General features: G+C 38.0%; 6 protein-coding genes across 9 annotated transcripts; 3 read left to right on the top strand and 3 right to left on the bottom strand.

Moving 5' to 3' along the window:
- Positions 1–2,495: 2,495 nt before the first annotated feature.
- On the top strand, positions 2,496–3,124 carry LOC6642946 (cuticle protein 6). The gene has a single exon (XM_002065890.2). The coding sequence runs from the start codon at positions 2,564–2,566 to the stop codon at positions 3,122–3,124; it is 561 nt and encodes a 186-aa protein (XP_002065926.1). The 5' UTR covers positions 2,496–2,563.
- A 1,969-nt stretch (positions 3,125–5,093) lies between these two features.
- Positions 5,094–5,735, top strand: LOC6642945 (cuticle protein 6). Its single transcript, XM_002065889.1, has one exon. The coding sequence runs from the start codon at positions 5,094–5,096 to the stop codon at positions 5,733–5,735; it is 642 nt and encodes a 213-aa protein (XP_002065925.1).
- Positions 5,736–5,887: 152 nt separating this feature from the next.
- On the bottom strand, positions 5,888–7,005 carry LOC6643016 (cilia- and flagella-associated protein 251). The gene has a single exon (XM_002065888.4). It carries the CDS (start codon positions 7,003–7,005, stop codon positions 5,971–5,973), a length of 1,035 nt encoding a protein of 344 aa, XP_002065924.1. The 3' UTR covers positions 5,888–5,970.
- Positions 7,006–7,756: 751 nt separating this feature from the next.
- Positions 7,757–9,188, top strand: LOC6643015 (alcohol dehydrogenase 1). Its single transcript, XM_002065887.4, has 4 exons — positions 7,757–7,960; positions 8,015–8,245; positions 8,305–8,478; positions 8,564–9,188. The coding sequence occupies exons 1-4, from the start codon at positions 7,868–7,870 to the stop codon at positions 8,846–8,848; spliced, it is 783 nt and encodes a 260-aa protein (XP_002065923.1). The 5' UTR covers positions 7,757–7,867; the 3' UTR covers positions 8,849–9,188.
- Positions 9,189–13,356: 4,168 nt separating this feature from the next.
- Positions 13,357–17,974, bottom strand: LOC6643014 (roquin-1). The gene is made up of 4 exons (XM_002065886.4): positions 17,648–17,974; positions 16,521–16,683; positions 14,125–16,413; positions 13,357–13,929 (listed from the first exon to the last, which is right to left on the bottom strand). Exons 2-4 carry the CDS (start codon positions 16,680–16,682, stop codon positions 13,648–13,650), a joined length of 2,733 nt encoding a protein of 910 aa, XP_002065922.4. The 5' UTR covers position 16,683; positions 17,648–17,974; the 3' UTR covers positions 13,357–13,647.
- A 258-nt stretch (positions 17,975–18,232) lies between these two features.
- Positions 18,233–20,332, bottom strand: LOC6643013 (1-acyl-sn-glycerol-3-phosphate acyltransferase delta). 4 transcript variants are annotated; one of them, XM_015178289.3, is made up of 3 exons: positions 20,212–20,332; positions 19,404–19,575; positions 18,233–19,338 (listed from the first exon to the last, which is right to left on the bottom strand). In XM_015178289.3, the coding sequence occupies exons 1-3, from the start codon at positions 20,278–20,280 to the stop codon at positions 18,356–18,358; spliced, it is 1,224 nt and encodes a 407-aa protein (XP_015033775.3). In that variant the 5' UTR covers positions 20,281–20,332; the 3' UTR covers positions 18,233–18,355. The 4 variants fall into 4 exon arrangements, with proteins under 4 accessions (XP_015033775.3, XP_002065921.1, XP_015033774.1 ...); XM_002065885.4 differs by lacking the exon at positions 20,212–20,332 and adding an exon at positions 19,783–19,860; XM_015178288.3 differs by lacking the exon at positions 20,212–20,332 and adding an exon at positions 19,780–19,854.
- Positions 20,333–20,953: the final 621 nt, after the last annotated feature.

The raw sequence follows: 20,953 nt of genomic DNA, 5'->3' as shown, positions 1-20,953 counted from the left end.
ACGGCCAAACAAAAACCATTTATCAAAAGGCAAAAACAAAAATGTGACGTTTTGCTGCCCCACACGGTCCCCCTCATGGTTCCCCTTGGACCCTCGAATGTGCCATCTAGAAGAGTTCTTATCAGTGAGCTCCATGGAAGTTCACTCCAAATGTTTCGGTGAGTGAAAGCTTTGGCGTTGTGTCAGGTCGAGCTTTTATTTTTTGGGGTGTTTGTGTGTCTGTTTTTGTGTGTGATTTGGCCATAAAATAGAAAACGATGCGTGAAATTTGACAAGAGAACAAAACACGCACAACAAGTGAACAGCCTAATGGTGGTGAGGGGACGCGTAAGTGGGGGAAAGGGCCCCAAATTAAGCAAATGAGCTCATGGCAGGGGGGTTCGCCTAAATTATACACGCGCCCAAAAGTCAGAGTTAGTTCTTAAATCAAGAAACTATTGTATTTCAAAACTGACAAAATGCCTGAGGTGCCTTTCGGAGCTGGAGATTTTCAAAAAGCCAACAACAGAGGTTTCTATATAAAATAATTATTGTATTTTGTATATGCCTATTATTCATTCATTTAAAAATATTGCAAATTTACGATATCATATCGTAAAGGCATAGCTAAGACTCATAACTCTTTGAGTCTGAAAACGATTATGCATCAAATCCTCAAATCATTGGGCGAATTTTGAATTAAAATTCCACTTAATTGGCAAAATTATTCATATATTATTGAAAACTGACGATTTTATATCTTCTAATCCTTAAAACAAAGCTGATAAGAATATCCCATGTAAATGCTTAGATCTCAAGTCTGAATAGAGATCAAAGAAATACATTAACTTATATGAGTTACAATAAATTAGTCAAAATATTTATTATTAAATCCTTAAAAAAATTACCTTTATTAGAGCAAAACAAAATATAAAAATAACTATTTTTATTAAGTAAAAAAGTGACACCTTTAAAGAAGATTTTGTTTTGGATTAGTTTAGAGAAAGTTTACTAACGATATCAAAGAGTTCTTAAGTTTCTCTGCAATGCCCTTTAAAAGGAATCTTCCAAAGAACTTAATTTGATTGATATAAATGGAAACTTTTTTCTGAAACCTATTACATAAACTTTTTACATATTAAGTAAAATTACCAAATTTCTATTTTCTTAGTGTCGAGATATTCTCGACTTAATTTGTATGAGTTCAACGTTCTGTAAGTCGTATAAGGACTATGTCGCCGGGTGGTCAAAGACAAGTACAAAACTTAAGGGAATCTTACGATTAGAATCAACCATTTGTATATAGTATGAGCAATATGTACGTAGAGACCTTTTGACCAAAACAACTTGACAATGATTTATTGGTAGTGAGTGACGAAATTATTTGGTTAGTTTGTTGGCCAACGAGCCATGATGAAATCATAGTAAACCGGATTCGAATATTTAACCTGCGATTGGGTTGGGCTGGCCATTGTTAATTAGCTTTCAGTTAGTTTGCTGGTGAGGATAAACTTTGTTTATTCTTTCAACTTTATTCCAATTTCCACAGTTATAGTTTGTTATTTATGCAGCTCGTTGATGACTCTGGGTCGATGGTATAGAAAGGAAATATTTCTTTCGCCTTTGAAGCGAAAAAAGATCGTTAAAAAAGAATTTATAGAAGTCAAATGGAATTAAGCTTTGATTGAAGTTAAGTACCTTGGGCTAACATTAAAATGCTTTTATCCAACAAGGCCAATTCCTGATGAAGTCCCCCCGCCATGGCTCCTGGGCAGCAACCTCTTGCGTCTGGTCCGCCCCAAAACTTGCTTCCTAATCAGGCGATGCGATGCAAGAAATAAGAAACAGAAAACTAAAAATAAACCAAGTCAAGCCATGCGAAAGAAGCAAAGTCAAACAAGGGTGGGGGAGGGGTGGAGCGGGGGGTGAAGGAGGTGGGATCAGGAACGCAAGGCAACTTCGTCTCAGGCCAAATGTGGCCCTTGGCCTTCACTCACCTTGAAATGCCGTTGGGTTGCTGTGAGCCAGAAAAGGAGTTCGAGTAGCAGTTAATGTTAAAGTTGGAGTTCAAGTTGGAGTTGGAGTTGGAATTGGAGTTGGAGTGGCTGCTGCTGCATATCAATTACCATGAAGAAACCGAAAAGGGAATTTGGTTTCTGGCCTTGAGGCCTAAGCCAGATGCAACACAGATATCATCGCAGCCCACTCAGCCAGCCAGCCAGCCAGCCAGCCAGCCAGCCAGTCAGCCATGTGTGCACAATTAAACCAAATTGACAACGAACCGAAGAGAAGGAAATGTTAAGGCCCAAGAAGATTGCAGAACAAGAACTAAAGAATAACGAGATTGAGATCGAGGTGGAGATGGCTATGGCCGATGGTGGTGATGGTGGTGGTGGTGGCGAGGGAGACGACATGTCCGTTAACGACACAAGTGGACAGGCACTTGAGGACAGACCAGAATCCAGAATCTAGATTCTTGACGCTAGATGTTAGCTAGAGCCAGCTGCTGGGTATATAAGGATCCTGTCTGGCTCACTTGATCCACAGAACGTTAAGTGAACCGCAGCTAGATACAGCATCGACCATGCTCTCTCATCTCTTCATTCTGAGTACATTGACGGCCTCGTTGGTCCAGGGCCTGGCCATATTTGCAACCTACCCGACCCAATATGCGGCTGAGGGTTCCGGATTGGTGACACCCACACAACAACAATATCTAAGCCAAGATGTCCTGGGGCAATATGCTTACGGCTATGCTGAGCCATTGTCCAGCAAGCATGAGACCCGCTCATGGGACGGAACCACCCGTGGTAGCTATAGCTATCGCGATGCCACTGGTAAATTGCAAACCGTTGACTACACCGCCGACTCCGATGGCTTCCATGTGGCGGCCACCAATTTGCCCACAGCGGCGAGTCCTCGTGCCGTTGTCCAATCCCACAATCAGAGCGATGAAAAGGATGTATTGCCCCAACCCGTTGCCGATACGGCTGAAGTGGCTGCTGCCAAATCGTATCACCTGAAACGTTTGGAGGCCGAGAAACAACGCAATTATATATTGGCACGCCGATCGAATGTGATTGCTGTTCCAGCAGCCGTCCATTATACCATTCCACGCTATTATATTCCGCGTTTCTACTATTGAGAGCAAATGTAATTTTCTGATTGAAAACCGATTAATAAACATATCGAAATCAGACATTCGAAAACGAACAAACATGACATGAGTTAAAGGGTCGGAAATGTGGCTTGTAAACAAGGCTTATACCAACGTCTCCCTTTGGTCAATAGCAATAACAATTATTTTAGATATGTGTAGGTACAGGAAGCTTCCTGGTAACCACAAATTTGCCTTGAGCTTAACCTCAACTTTTCATAATTCGCATATTTATTTTTTTTTGATTTCAATTAAATTTAATAGCTGCATAAACAACAACGACAACGACAATAACTGGAAGAGGTGACCCAATCTCCTAACCCAAACCTTGCACACTGTGTCGGGTCATAGGGTTTCATATATTCAATATATTTTAGATTTGACCTTAAGAGAGGGAGAAAAAGGGGTCATCAAACATCCTTTCCTTTCCTTTTGAACAACGAACAGTCTAAACTAGTGAAAATTGTGTTTTGTTTTATTTAAGTATCACATGAAATATTTAACAAAAATATTTTAAATGTTAGGCAACGAGATTTTAAATTATATTTGCTTCTTCTTTCCTTCTTTTCAGACTGTATTTTAGCCAATTTTTGACCGCTTTTAAAAAGTTATGTATCAATTTAATTGCAATTTGGTATATTTCACAAACACTTGGAAATGAGAAAAAATTGATTTCGAACCTATGTTCTGAATTTTCGTCAATTTCTAGCCGATTTCAAAAGTAAATATATCAGTTAAATAAGAATTCAGTATATTTTAAAATGATAAAACTATTATAAATATATCAACTTAACTTAAAATATCACTTATGAATAGTAATTAAAATTTAATAAAACTCGCAAATTTAAGAATTTTTTGAGAATTTTTCAAATTAAAATTTTTGCCAGATATCAAATTTGTTTCAAAAAGGTCGGCAAAACAACTAAATTGCCCACACTGTATTTTGGTAAATGAATGAATAATGAACAATGAATCAACCTCTTAGCGCTCGAATATCTTTTAGCAGCTTTTATCCTCTAAAGACGCAAGGATATCCTGTTATATCTAAGCTACAAAGTGAACTAATTGATGAGCTGCTTTCAGGGGAGGAAAGCCCCTTAAATTTTTCATCTTTTTATAACCCCCAGCTAGTAAATTTTTGAGGTCGTCTTTGATAACTTACTTAAATTACTAAATCTGAGTTTATAAATCCGAAAATATTTTCTGATCCGTCCATTGATTATTCGAATAGATAAGATAAATATATTACTGATAAGTCTTAAAAATTTGCAGATTGTTTTAGTTTGAAATGCATCTGTAATGTTTTGGCCAACCCAATCGATCATATGGACCAGTGTGCATTGGCCCGGTTCCTTGACCTCTACGAGAAAAGCCAGAGAGCGAGAGGGAGAGAGAAAGAGAATCAGCCGGTTGCTTTGGCACTGGAAGTCTGATTAAGTTCTTTGGTCCCTGGCATTGTTGTCAGCGGTAGGAGCAGCAGCAACAGCATCGGCAACAGCAGCAGCAACATTGGCAACATCGTCGTTGTCGTCGACCCGCTGCCCTTTTGTTTTGTGTGCGATTGTTGGGGCAAGACTCTTGCCACAGACAGATGAAAACAAATTGCGGCTTTTGTGCACAAATTTATGCTGAACTTGTTGAAATCGGCAAAATGTGTTTATGTAGTGTGTACAGTGGAGTGTGGAGCCAGGCCAAAAGGAATATGAAAGTAAACCCCAAAAACCAGGCGACCTTCCTGGGAATGCACGATATGGCACATATTTTTTGTTTTCGGGCCACAGAAGCAGCTGCAGCAGAGCATGATGTTCGCTATATATAAAGGGGAGAATCCTCATTTTGGGCCAGCACAGAGTTCTCTATAGAGTGAGCGAGTACTAGTCCACAAGTTGAAAAGACTAGCAGCGTTCCAATCACAATTCTCCACACTACAATAATAACAACAACAACAACAAGGAAAATGCATATAGCCCTCGTCTTGTGTTCACTAATTCTGGCCATAGTCAGTAGTGCCGCAGGAGTACCGCAACCATCACTGGAATATGGAGCTCCATTGCCACAGCCCTATCAATATCACTCACAGGACGATTATGGTCAGTATGCCTATGGTTATGCTGGTCCTTTGTCAAGCAAACAGGAATCTCGGACTGCGGATGGCACTATTAGGGGTAGCTATAGCTATCGCAATGCCCATGGTACAATCCAAACAGTCGAATACATTGCGGACACCAAAGGTTTCCATATAATCTCATCAGATGGGCCACAGGCGAAGGCGAATGAAGAAACTCCAGAGGTTGCCGCCCTGCGAGCCCAACATTTGGCTGCCCATGAAGAGGCGAAATTACGTTTGGCCGGCAACAGTGTTGAGGTCGACGCTGGTCCTCAACCAGTCCAGGATACACCCGAAGTGGCTGCCGCCAAAGTGGCCTTCTTCAAACGCTATGAGGCCGAGAAGCTGCGCAATCTTTTGATAAGTGAAAAACAAGTCATGTTACCCATCCATACAGTCTACTCTCAACCGATCTATGTCTATCAGCCCAGTCGTGGTTACACCTACAATCGGAAGACAGAAATCCAAAGGGACTATCTGCCAGTGGCCTAAAATGTCATATACAAAATAATTTCTCATTTTTTTTTCTTTCACTCAATTTGTTGCTCTAATAAATGTTAAAATTGCTGTATCATATACGAGAAGATCTTTTGCATGGATAGAGAGACATTTTTTTTCGGCACTAAGGTGCACTGGGTTGCATTTATTCTTAAACAAAATGTGTTATTTTTAACATTAAGTTGGATAATCAATCAGGTCATGTTTACCAATTCATCTCGTTTGTATCTCAGTTCCTTTTGCTGAGCAGCAAACTACGGCTGAGAGCCACGGGACGCAGGGTTCTTAGCTCGGTGGGAGTGGTAACACTATATCTAGTGGTTGGCGATACCAAAGTGTAGTAGGCACTGATGGGGACACGAAGATCATCGCGATTTAAGCGATCCAGACGTTCGAGACGATCTTCGAGTTCGCCTAGCTTCAAATAGCTTGTAGAACTGAGATCTGCAAGAGTATAGACAGTGCGAAGACGTGGATCTTCATCGGCTGAAGCGTCCTGTCGGCCTTTGATTTGCTTGGCAGACTGATCCTCAATTTTCTGATCATTACTATCAGTGCGAGTTTCATCATTGTCGTTAGTCCTGCGACGGTCGTCGTCGTTCTCGTTTCTCTCACTTTTACTCTCCTCTGCATTGAGTTTCTGTTCCTCTTTGCGTAGATTCTGACGATCGGCTAACATGGCGGTGAGTTCGGCACGAACTCTCTCCAAAATGGCGGCATCTTCCTCGCTAAGACCCTCCTCCCTGTGGTCCTGCTGTTGCTGCTGCTCATCAAGTGCCTTCTGCTCCTTTTCCTGCTTGGCTTTCTCCTCCCTTAAACTGGCGGCTATTGCCTCTTCTTCGACTTCACGTTGAGCCGCTTCTCTGAGGGCTTTCAGATGATTAAGACGAGCCTGCTGCACTTCCTCCGTTTCAGTTACTGGCTGTGGGGCTTTGCCATCATCCACTGGAGCCTTGGGCAAATTACTAGCCTCTGCCTTGAAACCCTGACTGCCACCAGCTTCATATTGAACTGTCTGCAATTTACCATTGGCATCCACATAGGAATAGAAACCCCTGGACGAACCATCTTGTATTGTATATTCCGCCCTAGCGGCATTGGCATCACTATAGCCATACGAATAGAAGGCTCTGGCAGTATCCTGTTCCTGATAGCGTCGACCATCCGTCTTGAGGTTGCTGCTTGTTCTCAGATTTGCTGCCGAAGCGAACGAACTGATGGCTATGTTTAGGGCAAATGCCAAAATGAAGCACTGCATCAACATTATGTCACAATAACAAAATCAACAAAAAAAAAAAAGCAACGAAGAAACTACCAACTGTTTACCAATTGCTGGAAACTGTGATTGAAAACTGATGCTGCAGTTGCTCTATTCGAAACTATTTATACCAACCACCCATCCATCCATCCAGCCATCCATCCACCTACAATACAACATGATGGGTAACCAAAGAAGCCAAAAGTCTGCGCAGTGACCTCCATCGATGGCGATGACGACGATGTCGTAAGAGTGAACTTAATATTGATACGGATACGGATACGGCCACTGGCAGAGATCACAAATTGCACAAGAGTAACCCACAATTGCAATCGATCAGGTTGCTGTTCATATATGGGTATGAAGTTTCACTGGCTTCGGATGTGACAAAAGTCAACCTAGTTCCGCTGTTAAGCCAAACATTTGGAGAGGGAAATAATCAAATGCACTACTTAATTCATTAATTTAACAACAAATAATAATCCCATGGCTATCCACAACAAACATCATGATTGGTCGGTCAGTCTTTCAAGGGTTAAGGATGGAGCTTATCAACAGCTAATGGAGCCCCCCCATAAAGCAGGAAGATTGCGTATATATAATGCATAATTTTTGCATTTAAGATAACAGAACAAATATAGAAGAGATAAGAAGCTTTTGCCCACAGTCTCTCTCTCTCTCTCTCCTCTGTCGCTCTCTCTCTTTACATTTGAAAAAGCTTAGACACCAAAAACAAAATAAAACAAAATATCATCGTTCAATGCTGCGATCTTTGGATCAGTCAAGAATTTATAGCGGTCGAGTGCAGTGCAATAAAGAAATAACTAACCAACTAACTAACTTAAAGTGCTGGTTCTGGTAAGAGAATATGGATTTGGCTAACAGAAATGTGGTTTACCTTGGAGGTTTTGGCGGCATTGGTCAGCAATGTGTACAAGAGCTACTGCAAAAGCAACTTAAGGTAGGACGGAATTTGTTGTTTTTTGAACTATTTGACTAATTAACATTATTTCAGTCTCTGGCCATATTCGATTTAATGGAAAATGACAAGATTCTAAGCACTTGGCAGCAGAATTATCCCCAAACAGATATATTCTATCATAAGGTGGACATAACTAAGAAATCCAATATAGAAGCGGCATACAAAGCAACGTCCGAGCATCTGAATGGACACATTGATGTGGTGGTCAATGGGATGGGCTTGATGAACGATCGTCATATCGAACTGACCATAGAGATTAATCTGGTATGCATATAGATCTCCAAACACACCACTCATTAGCTAACATTTTAATTTCGCTTTAGTTGGGCGTTATCCATAGTACTCTGACTGCATTGGAATATATGTCCAAGCCGAAGGGCGGGCAAGGTGGTTTAATTGTCAACATATCATCGGTGGCTGGCCTTCAGCCCACTCCACTTATGGCCATCTATTCGGCAGCCAAAACCGGAGTTACCACCTTTACTCGAGCCATGGCCGTGCGTAAAACTCTTATCAAAAAAATAATGAATATACATATCTATATAGGCATATAGTCAATTTATGATTTCTTTATCTTTACAGAATCCCTTTTACTTCTCACATTCTGGTGTCGGCTTTATAACCATCTGTCCGGGCTTTACCAATACCGCACTATTGGATGATATTGATAATAAGACAACATTTACATATCGCACACCCATGCATGATATATTCCCCATGGTCAAGAGGCAGAATGCCAACGATTGTGCCCGAAATCTAATCAAGTCCATTGAAGAGGGACACAATGGCGATGTTTTAATGTTGGAATTGGGCGAAATTACTAAAGTGGATATACCCGAAATGTGGAAGCCACAATTGGAGCAATGATGTCGGAGGGTTTGGTTGGGTGGAGGGGAATGGGGTCACTGATTTGTTGAATTTCAAGTTGAACATGTTAATTATATTAATTTTGTTTATTTTTTTTTTGGAGGATCGTGATGTTAAGAGTTGATGTATGTCATCATATATACATACAAACATACATATGTGAGATATGACCTCAAAAACCACACAAACTTATTCTTATCCATATCAGATATCAAAGCGGGAATTGTATTTCATATTTAAAGTGCATATATGTATGTAAAGTTCGTGTTATATACTATATAATTATTGATTTCAGTAATGGATTAAACGTTTTCTACATCGAAAACTAATGCAAAACTAACTTTTACTTCCCCTCTATTACTAAATTGATGTTGTTTGGGATTAATATAAAAGGATATATCCCTGTAGCCAGAATTTTCACCTTCCTGGTCTGAAAATTATTAACAAAAAAGTTAATTAAAGTCAATTTCATGTAAGATGCCTTTGAGTTTGAAAACTTTTTAATTTAGAATTAATAAATCGAAATTTTATGTTGCTTCTGGCTAATGCTATAGAGAAATATCTAAAGAATATAGAAATAACAAGTCAAGTGGTCAATAAGAACTTGAGATTTCTTTTCTTAAGTACTGAAAAACACAAAAAAAATCGAGTTCCGAGAAAGACTTTCTAGTCAATAACTGTTAAAAGAGTTGAAACTTCAATGGGTTTCGTAAAACATCTTTTAGGAAGTTATTGTTCAATATATAAATTGTTGAAAAATGAAAATAATTTTTTTTGCGAGATTTAGGTGTAAATTTTGAAGAGTTAAAACGGATTCTTGGATACCAAGTTTAATAGTTCAAATATATTTTTAAGAGGTATGGGAAAATATTCTCCCCCATGCAATCGTTGTCATTGTCATGTCTCCCATTTAAAAAATTTCAAATAATAGTTGTTCGATTAAATATCGTTTTATTGGATTTATTCTCATACACACACACAAAGAATTGAACTTGCACTGTATATTGATTTTTAAGTTTTTAGTTTTTGTTTTTTGTTTTATAGTTAGTTTCTAACACATTTTACACATTTACAAACTTTGAAGGTTGGAGGAAAAAAAACCCCTAGAGTACGAGTGGTTCAGAATTCAATAGAATAGAATAGGGGAGTGGAGTGGGCGGGGATATGGGATTGGGAAATGTCAAAATACATAGGTTTCTCTTCGTCTCCTTTCTTTGTTGTATCTCATACTCGTATATAGTTTTTTTGTTTTAGTGTTCAGTATAGTTATCCTTCTTTCATTTCTTTCTTTCCTTGTTTTCGTTTTTTTTTTTTGCATTTTTCTTTTTTTTAAATATAAAGACATTTGTTTCGTTTCCCATTAAACTGGAAATAGTTGTTTTTTTGTTTTTGTTTTTTTTTTCTTTTATGTTAACTGTAAATTTCACATCATCACAATTTAAGAATCGTCAAACTTATAAATTACACACACAAGTTGCAGAAATAACATTATGTGGAATATATTTTGAGCGCCGCGAAAACGTTTTTTTTTTTTTTGTGTTTTGTTTTTTGTTTTTAGAGGGAGTATTTCGGAATTTCGAATTTTTGGTTATTTTTATTGTTTAATTTGTTTTTGGATTCTCAGTATTGTCCTCGCCAGAACGCATTTGATGCGTTGGAAGAGTTCTTTTTTATATTTTAATTAAGGTAGGTGCTGTTTCTTTTTTGGTGTGGATCGTTTTTTGGATGTCTATATGGGAGGAGGGTTACATATGGTAAGTATATAGATTTTATGTGGGGTTTCACAAAGCGCTGGCAGGTCATCGACATAATATTATTTGTTTGGTTGAATTTTCTTTTCTTTTCTTTTCTTTGTTTCATTTTGTTTTTTAGCTACTGCAAAATGGTTTGTTAATACATTCTTTTTTTGTTTACTTTTATTTTTTATCTAATTGTTAGACATTTAATTCAAAAACTTGTTATCACTAACCCTAGTTTTCCTTTTGTTTATTTTGCTGAGGAACAGAAGCTTTTTGTTTTCCTATCAAATATACGTTTAAGATTTCTATAGTTATCGGTTCATCTTTATCATCATCATCATTATCATCATTAGATACATTTTCATACAATATATGTGGATTGTCCATAACTAGTATTAGTTAGTTTAGTTAACTATAGGTTAGCTTTTATTTGGTGGTGAATGTTAGTTAGTTTGGTTATTTAACTGGTGGTTCTTGGCTTTGATATGTTCAGAGAGTGTACGAGAAAATAGTAAAAAAAAAAAAGAGTTCAAAATAAACAAATTTTCATTTGTTTTCGCTTGTTGAAAATTTATTGGATACAAATAAAATAAATAAAAAATTTGCAAACAGAACTTGAAACTAATTTCTAATAATAATAATAATAATAATCATTATAATAATAATATGTATATATGTATAGTTCATATCAAAGGGAATTTCATTGAAACAACACTAAGAAATGCATTAAAGCAATCTGTTTCAATTGGATGTCCCCGTTTTTATATAGTATATAAAAAAAAAAACTCGTAGGTTTTTAGAAGAACATTTCATTTTTAGCTAAATTATGAACCCATTGGGTTTAACATATCATTAAACAAAAAAAAAAAAATAAAAAAAAATAAGAAGAAAATATTGCAGAAAGTTGAGAGTAAACCACTCAAAATAAAGGCCTAAACCAGATTTGAGACTTAAGTACACGAGGTTCAAGAAATGCTGTAACGCCATCTCGCTCCCTCTCTCTCACTTTCAATCTGTGTTTGTTTCTCTCTCTCTCTCTCTCTCGTTCTTTCTCTCGCGCTCTTTCTCATTACGTTGGGGTCTGGGCGGTTGGGGGATGAGGAGGGGATGGATTAAGGGAGGAGTGTGTGTTTAGATCGAGGTTCACAGATATTACAAATACATTTTACAAATCTCATTAGTTTTTCACATTTATGCTTCTTCATCGTCTTCTTTTACTACTTTTTAGCTAGAGTTTTTGTTTTATTTCTTTTCTTTTTTTTTCGTTTCTTCTAAAGAATAAACAGATATACTATATATATATATATATGTATGTATATAGATATAGTTTTTCCTGAAGCAAAATTAAAATCAGCTCAACTGTGACATTAATATATAATATTAATAATAATAGAGCGCGCACACTAAATATATATATATATATATATATTTGTATACGCATACACTGCATATGTATATATATACATATATATACATAGGTATACTTATATATATATATATATATATATATATATATATATATATATATATATACAGAAATATATATATTGTATAGTTTAGTTAGTTTTTCATGTTGTTTTGTTTTTTTTTTTTGTTTTTAGGTATGTGTAAATTTCTCAAAGCCCTGACACAAATTTGACAATTCTAAAACTTTCCTTCGTAGATATTTACTCATAGGGAAAGGGACTTGATTTGTTTTAATTTATTTTCAATAAATTTAATAATAGATATATATATCCACATATGCATATATATATATACATACATACATATGTATATATATATACATATAGTACAATAGTTAACAACAACATCGCACAATAGCGCTATTAAAATTTCTTTAAGAAATATAAACATTTATCCACATACAATATAAATGATCGATCATGTGTGTGTGTCTGTGTGTGTGTGTGTGTGGGTGTGTTTGGTGTATTTTATATACATATATATATAAAGATAAAAAAATAGCATTTGTTTTTGAATGAGTTAAAAAAAAATATGTAAGCAACTATAGAAAAGGATTAAATTATAAATTGATATTTAAATAAAATGAATAACAAAATTCATTTCTTGAAATGGAGATAAAAGTAATCGAATTAGATGTTCGATTTATTAGCTTATCCCCTTTTTTAATATATATATATGTATGTATATATGTATATGTAGCTTAGAAGAGCGTCTTATGTATTCTTCATGAATCGAAACAAAATCTAGTAGCAAGTCTTGTGTTTCCGTTTGTTTCTTTCACTTTCACAAAAATTATCAACTTTTGCCTGTCCGATAAATTAAACTTTAGTCTTGCTCTTACTCTTCTGGGTTCGGTACAATTCGATTCGGTTCAGTTCGGTTTCGGTAACTCTTCACGATTCATTACATTCAATTTTTTTTTGTTTTTATACTTTTTTTTCTTTTTCTTTGTTGGCTTGAAAATTAGCTAATACACATGTATATACAACTAGAATTTAAAACTGACCTCTATCCGGCATCGACTTCGGATTCTGATTATAGATTTTGTTTGACATCAAGTATATATATATATATATATATAAATATATACATATTTTCTATGCACACACACATAAATCTAGTTTCTACTTGGATCTTTGCTTGTAACAAGTTTTAAACAGACTTCAATCGGCATGGCCGAAGACTTAGTGTTAAATTTGAACAATCAACTAATAGACAATTATATAATATAGATTCTATATAGTTCCCAACCCAATTTTTTGTTACATTTTTTTTCTTTTTTATTATTAATATTTTTTTTGTGTTTCTTGTTTCTGTTTTTTTGTTTTTTTTTTGTTTTTGGCACTGATCCAATAACGGAACAGCAATAACTACATTCTTCTTTTTATTTGCGTTTGCTTCTTTCTCTTTTTGTCTGTTTGGTTCAAATTCTACAAACTTTGAACTGATTGCGTTCGACATTTTTTTGTTTTGCCTTTCTCTTTCTGTCTCTCCCATGTATATACTATATATATATATTTAATATATATATATGCATGAGCCCGTCTATATATCCTCTGGCTGAGTTCGATGGATGAGTAACTATAATGCATTCTAGTCCACCTTGATGCCGCTATCATCTGGATCGACAATATCAACCAGATTCTTTTCCAGCTGCCGCATCATACAGCTATCGATGCCCCCTTCGAAGCTATCCTCCGACATCAGCTGAGGCTTACGAACCAATAATTGCTGCTGCTGCTTCAGTCTTTCGTTGTGGTTGGACATGGTATCGCAATTGCTCCAGGCTATTGTTGCTGACGAGGATGATGAGTTGCTGGCATTCACATTCACATCGTTGTCCCACATAAACATATTATCACCGGGCCCTGAGTTCTATACATGCAATAGATAAAATGACAATTAGAACAATTCAACAAATTAAACGTAAGTATATAAAAGAGGGACTAGAAGGATCTTCATTCCTAAACAATCTCCTTTCTATTTCGCTTACATTTTAGCATACAGTTTTCATGCTACGTGTTGTGGGATAAAGAGAAATTAATAAAAATATTAGACAAATATGCCTACCTTAATTGCATTGATATTCTCATTGCCATCTACTTGGAAGTTATAGCCTAGATCGTTAGTTTTGAGGTTGCTCTTGATTTGTTGATGGTGCTGATGCTGGTGCTGGTGCTGATCCTGCTGATCTAGTAGTAACCAATTGTTCCAGTTGGTATTTGTGGTGTTGCTGTTGACTGTTGAGCTTTTGGGACAAATGGGTCCGTACAGGCTATGTATGGAAGAGGAACCAGTGGGCACATCAAATGTGGTGGCATCATCATCCAATATGGAATCGGAGCGTACAAAATTGGCGGTTTCTTTATTTGGATTATTCCAGAATAATAGAGATGAAGTATTGTTGTTGTGGTTGCTGTTATTGTGGCTATTGTTATTGGTGTTGATGTTGTTGTTGTTATGTTGCCTCGAGGTGGTATAAAGATTTGGAGGTGGAAGCGGCAAGACATCACCAATATCGGCCCCGGTATCATCTAAATGTGACGGTGGTTTCTTTTCATAAAATGAGGTATCAATGGACAATGTGCGGCTAGGATTCGATGAAGTCTTTGTGGACGGCTGCTGCTGATAGGCTTCATGATTCCAGGGATGTAATCCTGCTAGCTCCTTATGATTGTTATTGTTGTTGTTGTAGTAGTTAGCAGGCGTAGAGTGATGATATAGATCCGTTGGCAACGGCGGAGGAGGCGGAGGCATATTGTAATTCGGTGGGTTGGTTCGGTTTTGGGGATTTGGATATTCCCTCAGGGGTGGAGGATTCCTAGTGGTTGGTGGTCCATACGCTGGAGGAAAACGTGATTCATAATTGCCTCTGGGTAGCATTATGCCACCATTAAGTTGACGCCCTAATGTATGTCCAAGTGGCATCATGGGTGGTTGTGCTGCTGGCGATGCCAATGGTCCATCCATTGGTGGATAGCCTCTAGGTGATGGCATGTAATGCATTGGCGACAAGTTCATACCGAGGCCAGATGGATTTGGACCATCCGCGCCTTCGTGTCCCAATGGTGATTTCTTGTTCATAGCTATTGGTGGCAGAGGGCCAGGTGGCAATGCTTTCAAGGATTTACCCCTATGCCGAGCCCTATAACGCTCCACTTCCTCCTGGGAATGGGCAAAAGTGCAGCTAGCTCCACGTGGACACACACGTCGCACGTTCAAATCTCGGCACAAACTAATTTTATATTTGGGATTACTTATATTAGCAACTCCTCCTCCACCATTGGATCCTTCCTGAGGTTTCCTTATGCCATGATGTTGGAGGAAGTTAACCAAACCCATTACCGCCTGACGCACAGCATCCAAGGCCTGAGCCACATCCTCCCATCCGGCCACTTCAACTAAGGGATCAATGTTTGCCAAGTTAAGCAAATGCTGATGAAGATTCGCCAGCTTGGCTGGATCGCTAGTGCGCTGCAGAGCAATAACCAGTTCCTGGACTGATTGCGAAAAGGATGAGGGCGTCTGTAGTTTGTCAATAATGCTCTGCATGTGACTTTTATGATTAATATCACCGTACAAAAGGGAAGACCATTGTTCTGGGGCAATCCGTAGACCAGCCTCGGTGGCTATCTGAACAATCTGGGCATCGTGCTCTCGACGCAGGGCATCATAGGAACGAAATTCCTCTTTCAATTGCATTAAGGAAGAGTCCGCTTCCCGTTTGGATACTTTAAAGCAGCTGGCGCGATAAAGCAACTGCACCACATGGCCAATGCTGGTTTTCGAGGCCTGCGGAAAATGCGGCTCCAGACGCTGCACCACAAACATGACCAAAACTTTGCGAGATAGAGCCGAACCCTCTTCCAAAGCTAGGAGAACCAGTTTTAAGACCTCTTCCTGCATGGCCGGGCCCAGGAACTGACATCCGCGCGTTCGCACCGCTGCCCAGAGATTTGAACTCAATTGCTGCGGATTCTGGTGCTGTAGTATCAGTTCCGTTACTGTGCGTTCTCCCAGAGAACGAGCTGCTCTCAATGCTCGCACGCGTCCCTCATCCTCCATCAGCTGACAATTGACCAGAGTGACCAATTTCCTCTGCATGGGTCTAGTTAGCAGATTGTTTACATTCAGATTGAGGAACGACTTCAAATGCAATGCCAAATCCTCAATGCATTTTTTACCCAATTTGTAGCATTTCAGTTGTTCCGCATCTAATTTCTGTACACTCGGTGGAGGTGGTGGAGATTGATCCAAGTCCAAAGAGTATGACTCTTTGGTGGCCAATCCACCCTTGGCCACCAGCTGGAGCAATGCATTGTTGATTGGCAAATTGTCGATGTCGGTGACAATATAGGTCTATAAGTAAATTAAATGAGCACACAACACACACACAAACACACGCACACAAAGAATTTGTTTGGATTAGCAAAAGGATCTGTATATCAATGGATTTGGTATCTCACCTGATCGAAGGGACATTGCCGATTGTACAGCGAGGTCAGGCATAGCTTGCACACGGTGTGACCGCATCCCAAGCTAATTGGCGACCGCTGACTGGCCGCAAACTCCTTACAGCAAATGGGACAGTTTAGAAAATCTGTCCATGAGGGAGCCTGAATCGGCATGCTGCCCAGCAACAGAAAACAAAAATTACCAAAAAATACCAACAAGTTGAATTAATATATAAGTGTACATATGTATGTATGTATGTATGTGTATGTAATTGCTTTGCAATGGAAAGAGTAACTGAAGTTAGTGGAATGTAGCCCCCGCACAACATATGTATGTATGTACGTATGACAATGGATTATCTTATAGAATGATCGAATTTCCAATGGATATATGTACATATATGTATGTCTATGTATACACACACTTATGGATTTGTTTAAGGTTTTTGTCGTATATTCCTCTTCTGATCTGATCTGATTAAAATGGTTTATGGCTTTTTCTTTCATCCCCAGTCACCGCTCTCTTCCCCACTGCATCAATCTGCTTACAATTTACCCCAACGTCAGCTGTCGCTCACACACACATATGCATGTAGGTACATATACACGTACATACATGTACACATACATAAGTATAGCCTTATAGGCCAACTCGTAACGTAACTCGATTTCAACGTCATCAGCTTCTTTGCGTCTCTGCCTCCGCTGGCTTCGCTTTCTTTTGCCCCAGCGAACAAAGACAAAATATTTTCCTCCTCTTTTTTTCGTTTTTGTTGCATTTTATATGGAAGAGAAGACCCCCGCGCGCCACCACCCGTCGCCCTTTATATGCAGCCTCCTATGGTCGACTCTAATACTCCCACTTGTACACATATACATGTGTACATACATATATACAAACAGTCAGTCCTTGAGCCTACGACCGACAGGGGACCGAGAAAAGAGAGAAAGAGACGGGGACAGAATGATAGCGCAAATGAGAGAGAGAGAGTGCGAGAGAAGTGTCGAGGGGGGGAGCCACATAAAATAGTTTTTTTTCTTGTTACGTTTCACTTTTCACTGCACGTCACTTTTTTTTCTTTTGTTGGTTTTATCCAAGATTTTATTTCCTGTTGTATTGCCTGCTGCCCCGCACTCACCTTCAAAATGCACATATTATTGCTCTTTGATTTTGTAGTTTTCTCTTCTTTTTTTGTCGTTGTGTATTCTTCAATTCTTGTACTTTACATATTTCATGCAAGTATGTGCATAATTTTTTAGTTACTTGGCGTTTTTGGTTTCTGTAAAGTCCGAGTGAGTGGGTTTATTTATTAGTGTGTATTTGCAGCGTTTGTCATCGAAGGTCCTGTATACGTATACTTAATTTTCCGTTAGCTCAAAAACAAAAACAAAATTGAACAAAAACTCGCCACTCTAAATTAGTACTCCCCACACTGAAAAATACTCCACACACTAAGCAATTATTCTCCATACTAAAGAAAGTACTCACCACAGACTGCTCAGCTGCTATTTGACATTAACCAGCACTGAAGAATACGGGCAACCAGGGCCATTATTTTCATCCTATTCAGTGTTTTACATCACTAGCAGCCAGCTGTCGCAATTGCGTTAACTAACACTTTAAAATACTAATAATATTAAATACTGGAAAATATGTATATCAACAGCTGGAAGACTGTTGGAGCAATTCAATGAAGAATAAAATGTATTATCACAAAGCAGAATTTCATTATTTAGTAATTCGTTTAATTTATACAATTTCATCTATACATAATAGATTATTTAATAAGTCATTTTTGCCTATTGCGTAGTAAATATGCACTCTGACCCAACGACTTGTCAGGAAATCATTTTGTTTTGGGCGAGGCACCAGTACCATAGGTGGAACCTTTGCTGATACGGGACACATTAACTGCCGTTTCCATGAGCCAATAGAATAGGCCAAGAGTAGAGAAGGCCACGGTGAAAGCAATCAAATTGCCCGCCAGCAATGAGGAAATTAAATAATACAAAATACAAAGAATCGAGAAACTAGCCCATGTAAGATAATTAATGGCTGAACTCAATCGTGGCTTGTAGATTTTGCCGGGTACCTCCTTGAATCCGGATGTCTTGAAGAAACTGCCAGTCTCATGGAAACTGTCAATCAGACGATCCTTTTCCACATATAGTTGCTGCAACCAGGCAGCAGCTTTTGTCTCGTCTTCTGGCACTTGGTCCAAGGGTATGCGTCTGAGATACATATAGGGCTCCACAGCATCTCCATTCAACAGGGACAACATGGAAGCCGGAGTTTTTTCATCCCGCTTAAAGGCCAAATTTAAATCATAGATAACGGGACAAATACCTCTTAAGGTGGGCAAGCTAGTCGTGAAGCCTTTGGAACGTGGGATCAAATGATGCTTCAATACTGTCATGCCATGTTCCTCGGCAAATTTCACGGAGAGCTTATGCTTGGATTCGGTGAAACGAGTGCCCTCGGCATTTAGAAGAATCCACACGGGATCAGGATATGAATATAGAACTTTCAATTGATGAGCAATTATCTGCTTATCCTTCTCAAAGTCACGATTAAGGAACACAAATTCAGCCAACCACCAAGCCCAACCCAAGATGGGGGCATATCGTATCGCTTTCTTGGCATAAGCTTTAGTATTACCCAAAACACCAAATTTTTCGGTTACCATCCAAGCGGTAAGCCAATCAATTTCGTATGTATGATTCATTATCAGCAGGCCATGTTCCTTGCCATAGAATTTCTTTTCATCTTCAGGATCGATAAATACCCGCATTTTACAACCGGCATACCATTCCGCCACAAAAACAAGCACTGCAACACCAAGAAACGTCATTCAAGGAAGTAAATGAGGGCAATGTTTTTTGAGTGACACTTACAGGAATAGAAGGAATAACACGGATAATACATCAGAGTGCGGAAAAGCTTCTTATCTATCGGCTTCACCAAGATGGTCAGCAATAGCTGCGCTATATTCACAAAGAAGCCGCATGTGAAGAATGTGATGGCGATCGACAGACGCCTTAGTCCCAATAGTTTCACCATTTTGTTCTAAAAATAAATTACAATATATTGAATTAAAAATGTTGCACCAAGGTTGGGATCGAAATAATTTTACGTAATCGTAAACGGAAACCTTTAGATTTAGTAATTAACGAAATTATGACTAGAGCCAAAGTTGATATGAAAACTTTATGACGGCCCCAAATACATGGCAACACATACAATGTTCTTGTTTATGATCTGTCCACTCACTACCTCTCTGCTCTCCGTTTCCTCCTCAAGCGTTGTACATAGAAAACAAAAGAACAAAAAAAAAAAGCTCTATAGGAAATCGCTCAACTTGCCCCAAAGGCGGCTCTGGTCAACTGAATGAAATAAAACAAAAACCAACTGAACGAACTACATGGGGACATAGTGAAGTAATTTTTGTTTTTTTTCTTCTGATAAGAATCGCTAATGATTAAAGACATTGAAACTTATAAATTAACAAAATTAATCACCCCTTATCTATTAGTGAATGAGTAGGAATATACTTTACTATTAAAAGTGGGCAGAACTTTGATCATGGAGGGAAACTTTGCAGCTTATCTTGTTTCACTTTCGAATCGTACAAGTTATTTCAGCTCTATGCCAGACAATTATCAGTTCCTCTCAATTCAGAGGAATTTTTCTTTCGAACGTCACCTGTCTTATCAGCGATGCGGGCACGCTTATAATTTCAAGCAGATAATTCAAATTGCTAATCGGTGTCATCTTGAAACGTGTGAAGAGACGTCTAACCTGAAATTGTTCTAATTCTGAGAGGAGACACAGGTTCACAATTCTCTCCAAACGGTACATGGAATAATGGAAAAAGGGAAAAACAAAAATGAAGTCCGAAAAAAGGGTTGCTGAGTCAAATTCGTGCAAAATGATGAACTGATAGTATTTGAAAATGTCATTAAAATTCGACAGAAGGGTATCAATACTTCAGTTTCATTAAAGACATCAAAGTTTCTGCTTATCTTATCGAAAAATACGTACGTATATTTGTCCATGTATTTTATTTATTTGACTAAATGTCTTTTAAAACACTTTTTGCTGATGTACCCGAAATTGGTTTCAATTTTCAAGAATTTCGCTAAAAGTTTCCTCCGTTACGTTTATTTTCCACTGACTGTCAGCTTTAACTGTTCGTCTAAAACTAAAAACGGGTTTGCTTTATTTGTTTAATTATTTGATAGTCTCAAAAGCGTTGCTTAGTTTTTTAATTGTCGTTACTGTGATTGTTTGGATTGCAAAGGGTTAAAGTTCTGACTCGCTTCTATTTTGAAATTGAAATAAAAACAGGCAAACTAGCAGTTAATCTTTATTTGGATTACTTGGACCCAACATAGCTTTAAATGTAGAAATCTGACTTAAGAATTTATTACGTACTTTTCGTACA

This window comes from Drosophila willistoni, assembly GCF_018902025.1.
Source record: "Drosophila willistoni isolate 14030-0811.24 chromosome XR unlocalized genomic scaffold, UCI_dwil_1.1 Seg41, whole genome shotgun sequence".
Classification (NCBI taxonomy): domain Eukaryota; kingdom Metazoa; phylum Arthropoda; class Insecta; order Diptera; family Drosophilidae; genus Drosophila; species Drosophila willistoni.
Note: the sequence above shows the minus strand (reverse complement) of the source record. Positions and strands in the feature narration are given on the sequence as shown.

Excerpts from the sequence above, each read along its gene's own strand:
- LOC6643013 (XM_015178289.3), bottom strand. The coding sequence starts at position 20,280 with ATGACACCGATTAGCAATTTGAATTATCTGCTTGAAATTATAAGCGTG. Across the intron at positions 19,576-20,211 it reads CCGCATCGCTGATAAGACAG|AACAAAATGGTGAAACTATT; the intron begins GTGACGTTCGAA and ends ATTTATTTTTAG. Across the intron at positions 19,339-19,403 it reads GTGTTATTCCTTCTATTCCT|TGCTTGTTTTTGTGGCGGAA; the intron begins GTAAGTGTCACT and ends TTGGTGTTGCAG.
- LOC6643015 (XM_002065887.4), top strand. The coding sequence starts at position 7,868 with ATGGATTTGGCTAACAGAAATGTGGTTTACCTTGGAGGTTTTGGCGGC. Across the intron at positions 7,961-8,014 it reads TACTGCAAAAGCAACTTAAG|TCTCTGGCCATATTCGATTT; the intron begins GTAGGACGGAAT and ends ACATTATTTCAG. Across the intron at positions 8,246-8,304 it reads TGACCATAGAGATTAATCTG|TTGGGCGTTATCCATAGTAC; the intron begins GTATGCATATAG and ends ATTTCGCTTTAG.
- LOC6643016 (XM_002065888.4), bottom strand. The coding sequence starts at position 7,005 with ATGTTGATGCAGTGCTTCATTTTGGCATTTGCCCTAAACATAGCCATC.
- LOC6642945 (XM_002065889.1), top strand. The coding sequence starts at position 5,094 with ATGCATATAGCCCTCGTCTTGTGTTCACTAATTCTGGCCATAGTCAGT.
- LOC6642946 (XM_002065890.2), top strand. The coding sequence starts at position 2,564 with ATGCTCTCTCATCTCTTCATTCTGAGTACATTGACGGCCTCGTTGGTC.
- LOC6643014 (XM_002065886.4), bottom strand. The coding sequence starts at position 16,682 with ATGCCGATTCAGGCTCCCTCATGGACAGATTTTCTAAACTGTCCCATT. Across the intron at positions 16,414-16,520 it reads GGCAATGTCCCTTCGATCAG|ACCTATATTGTCACCGACAT; the intron begins GTGAGATACCAA and ends ATTTACTTATAG. Across the intron at positions 13,930-14,124 it reads AGAATATCAATGCAATTAAG|AACTCAGGGCCCGGTGATAA; the intron begins GTAGGCATATTT and ends TTGCATGTATAG.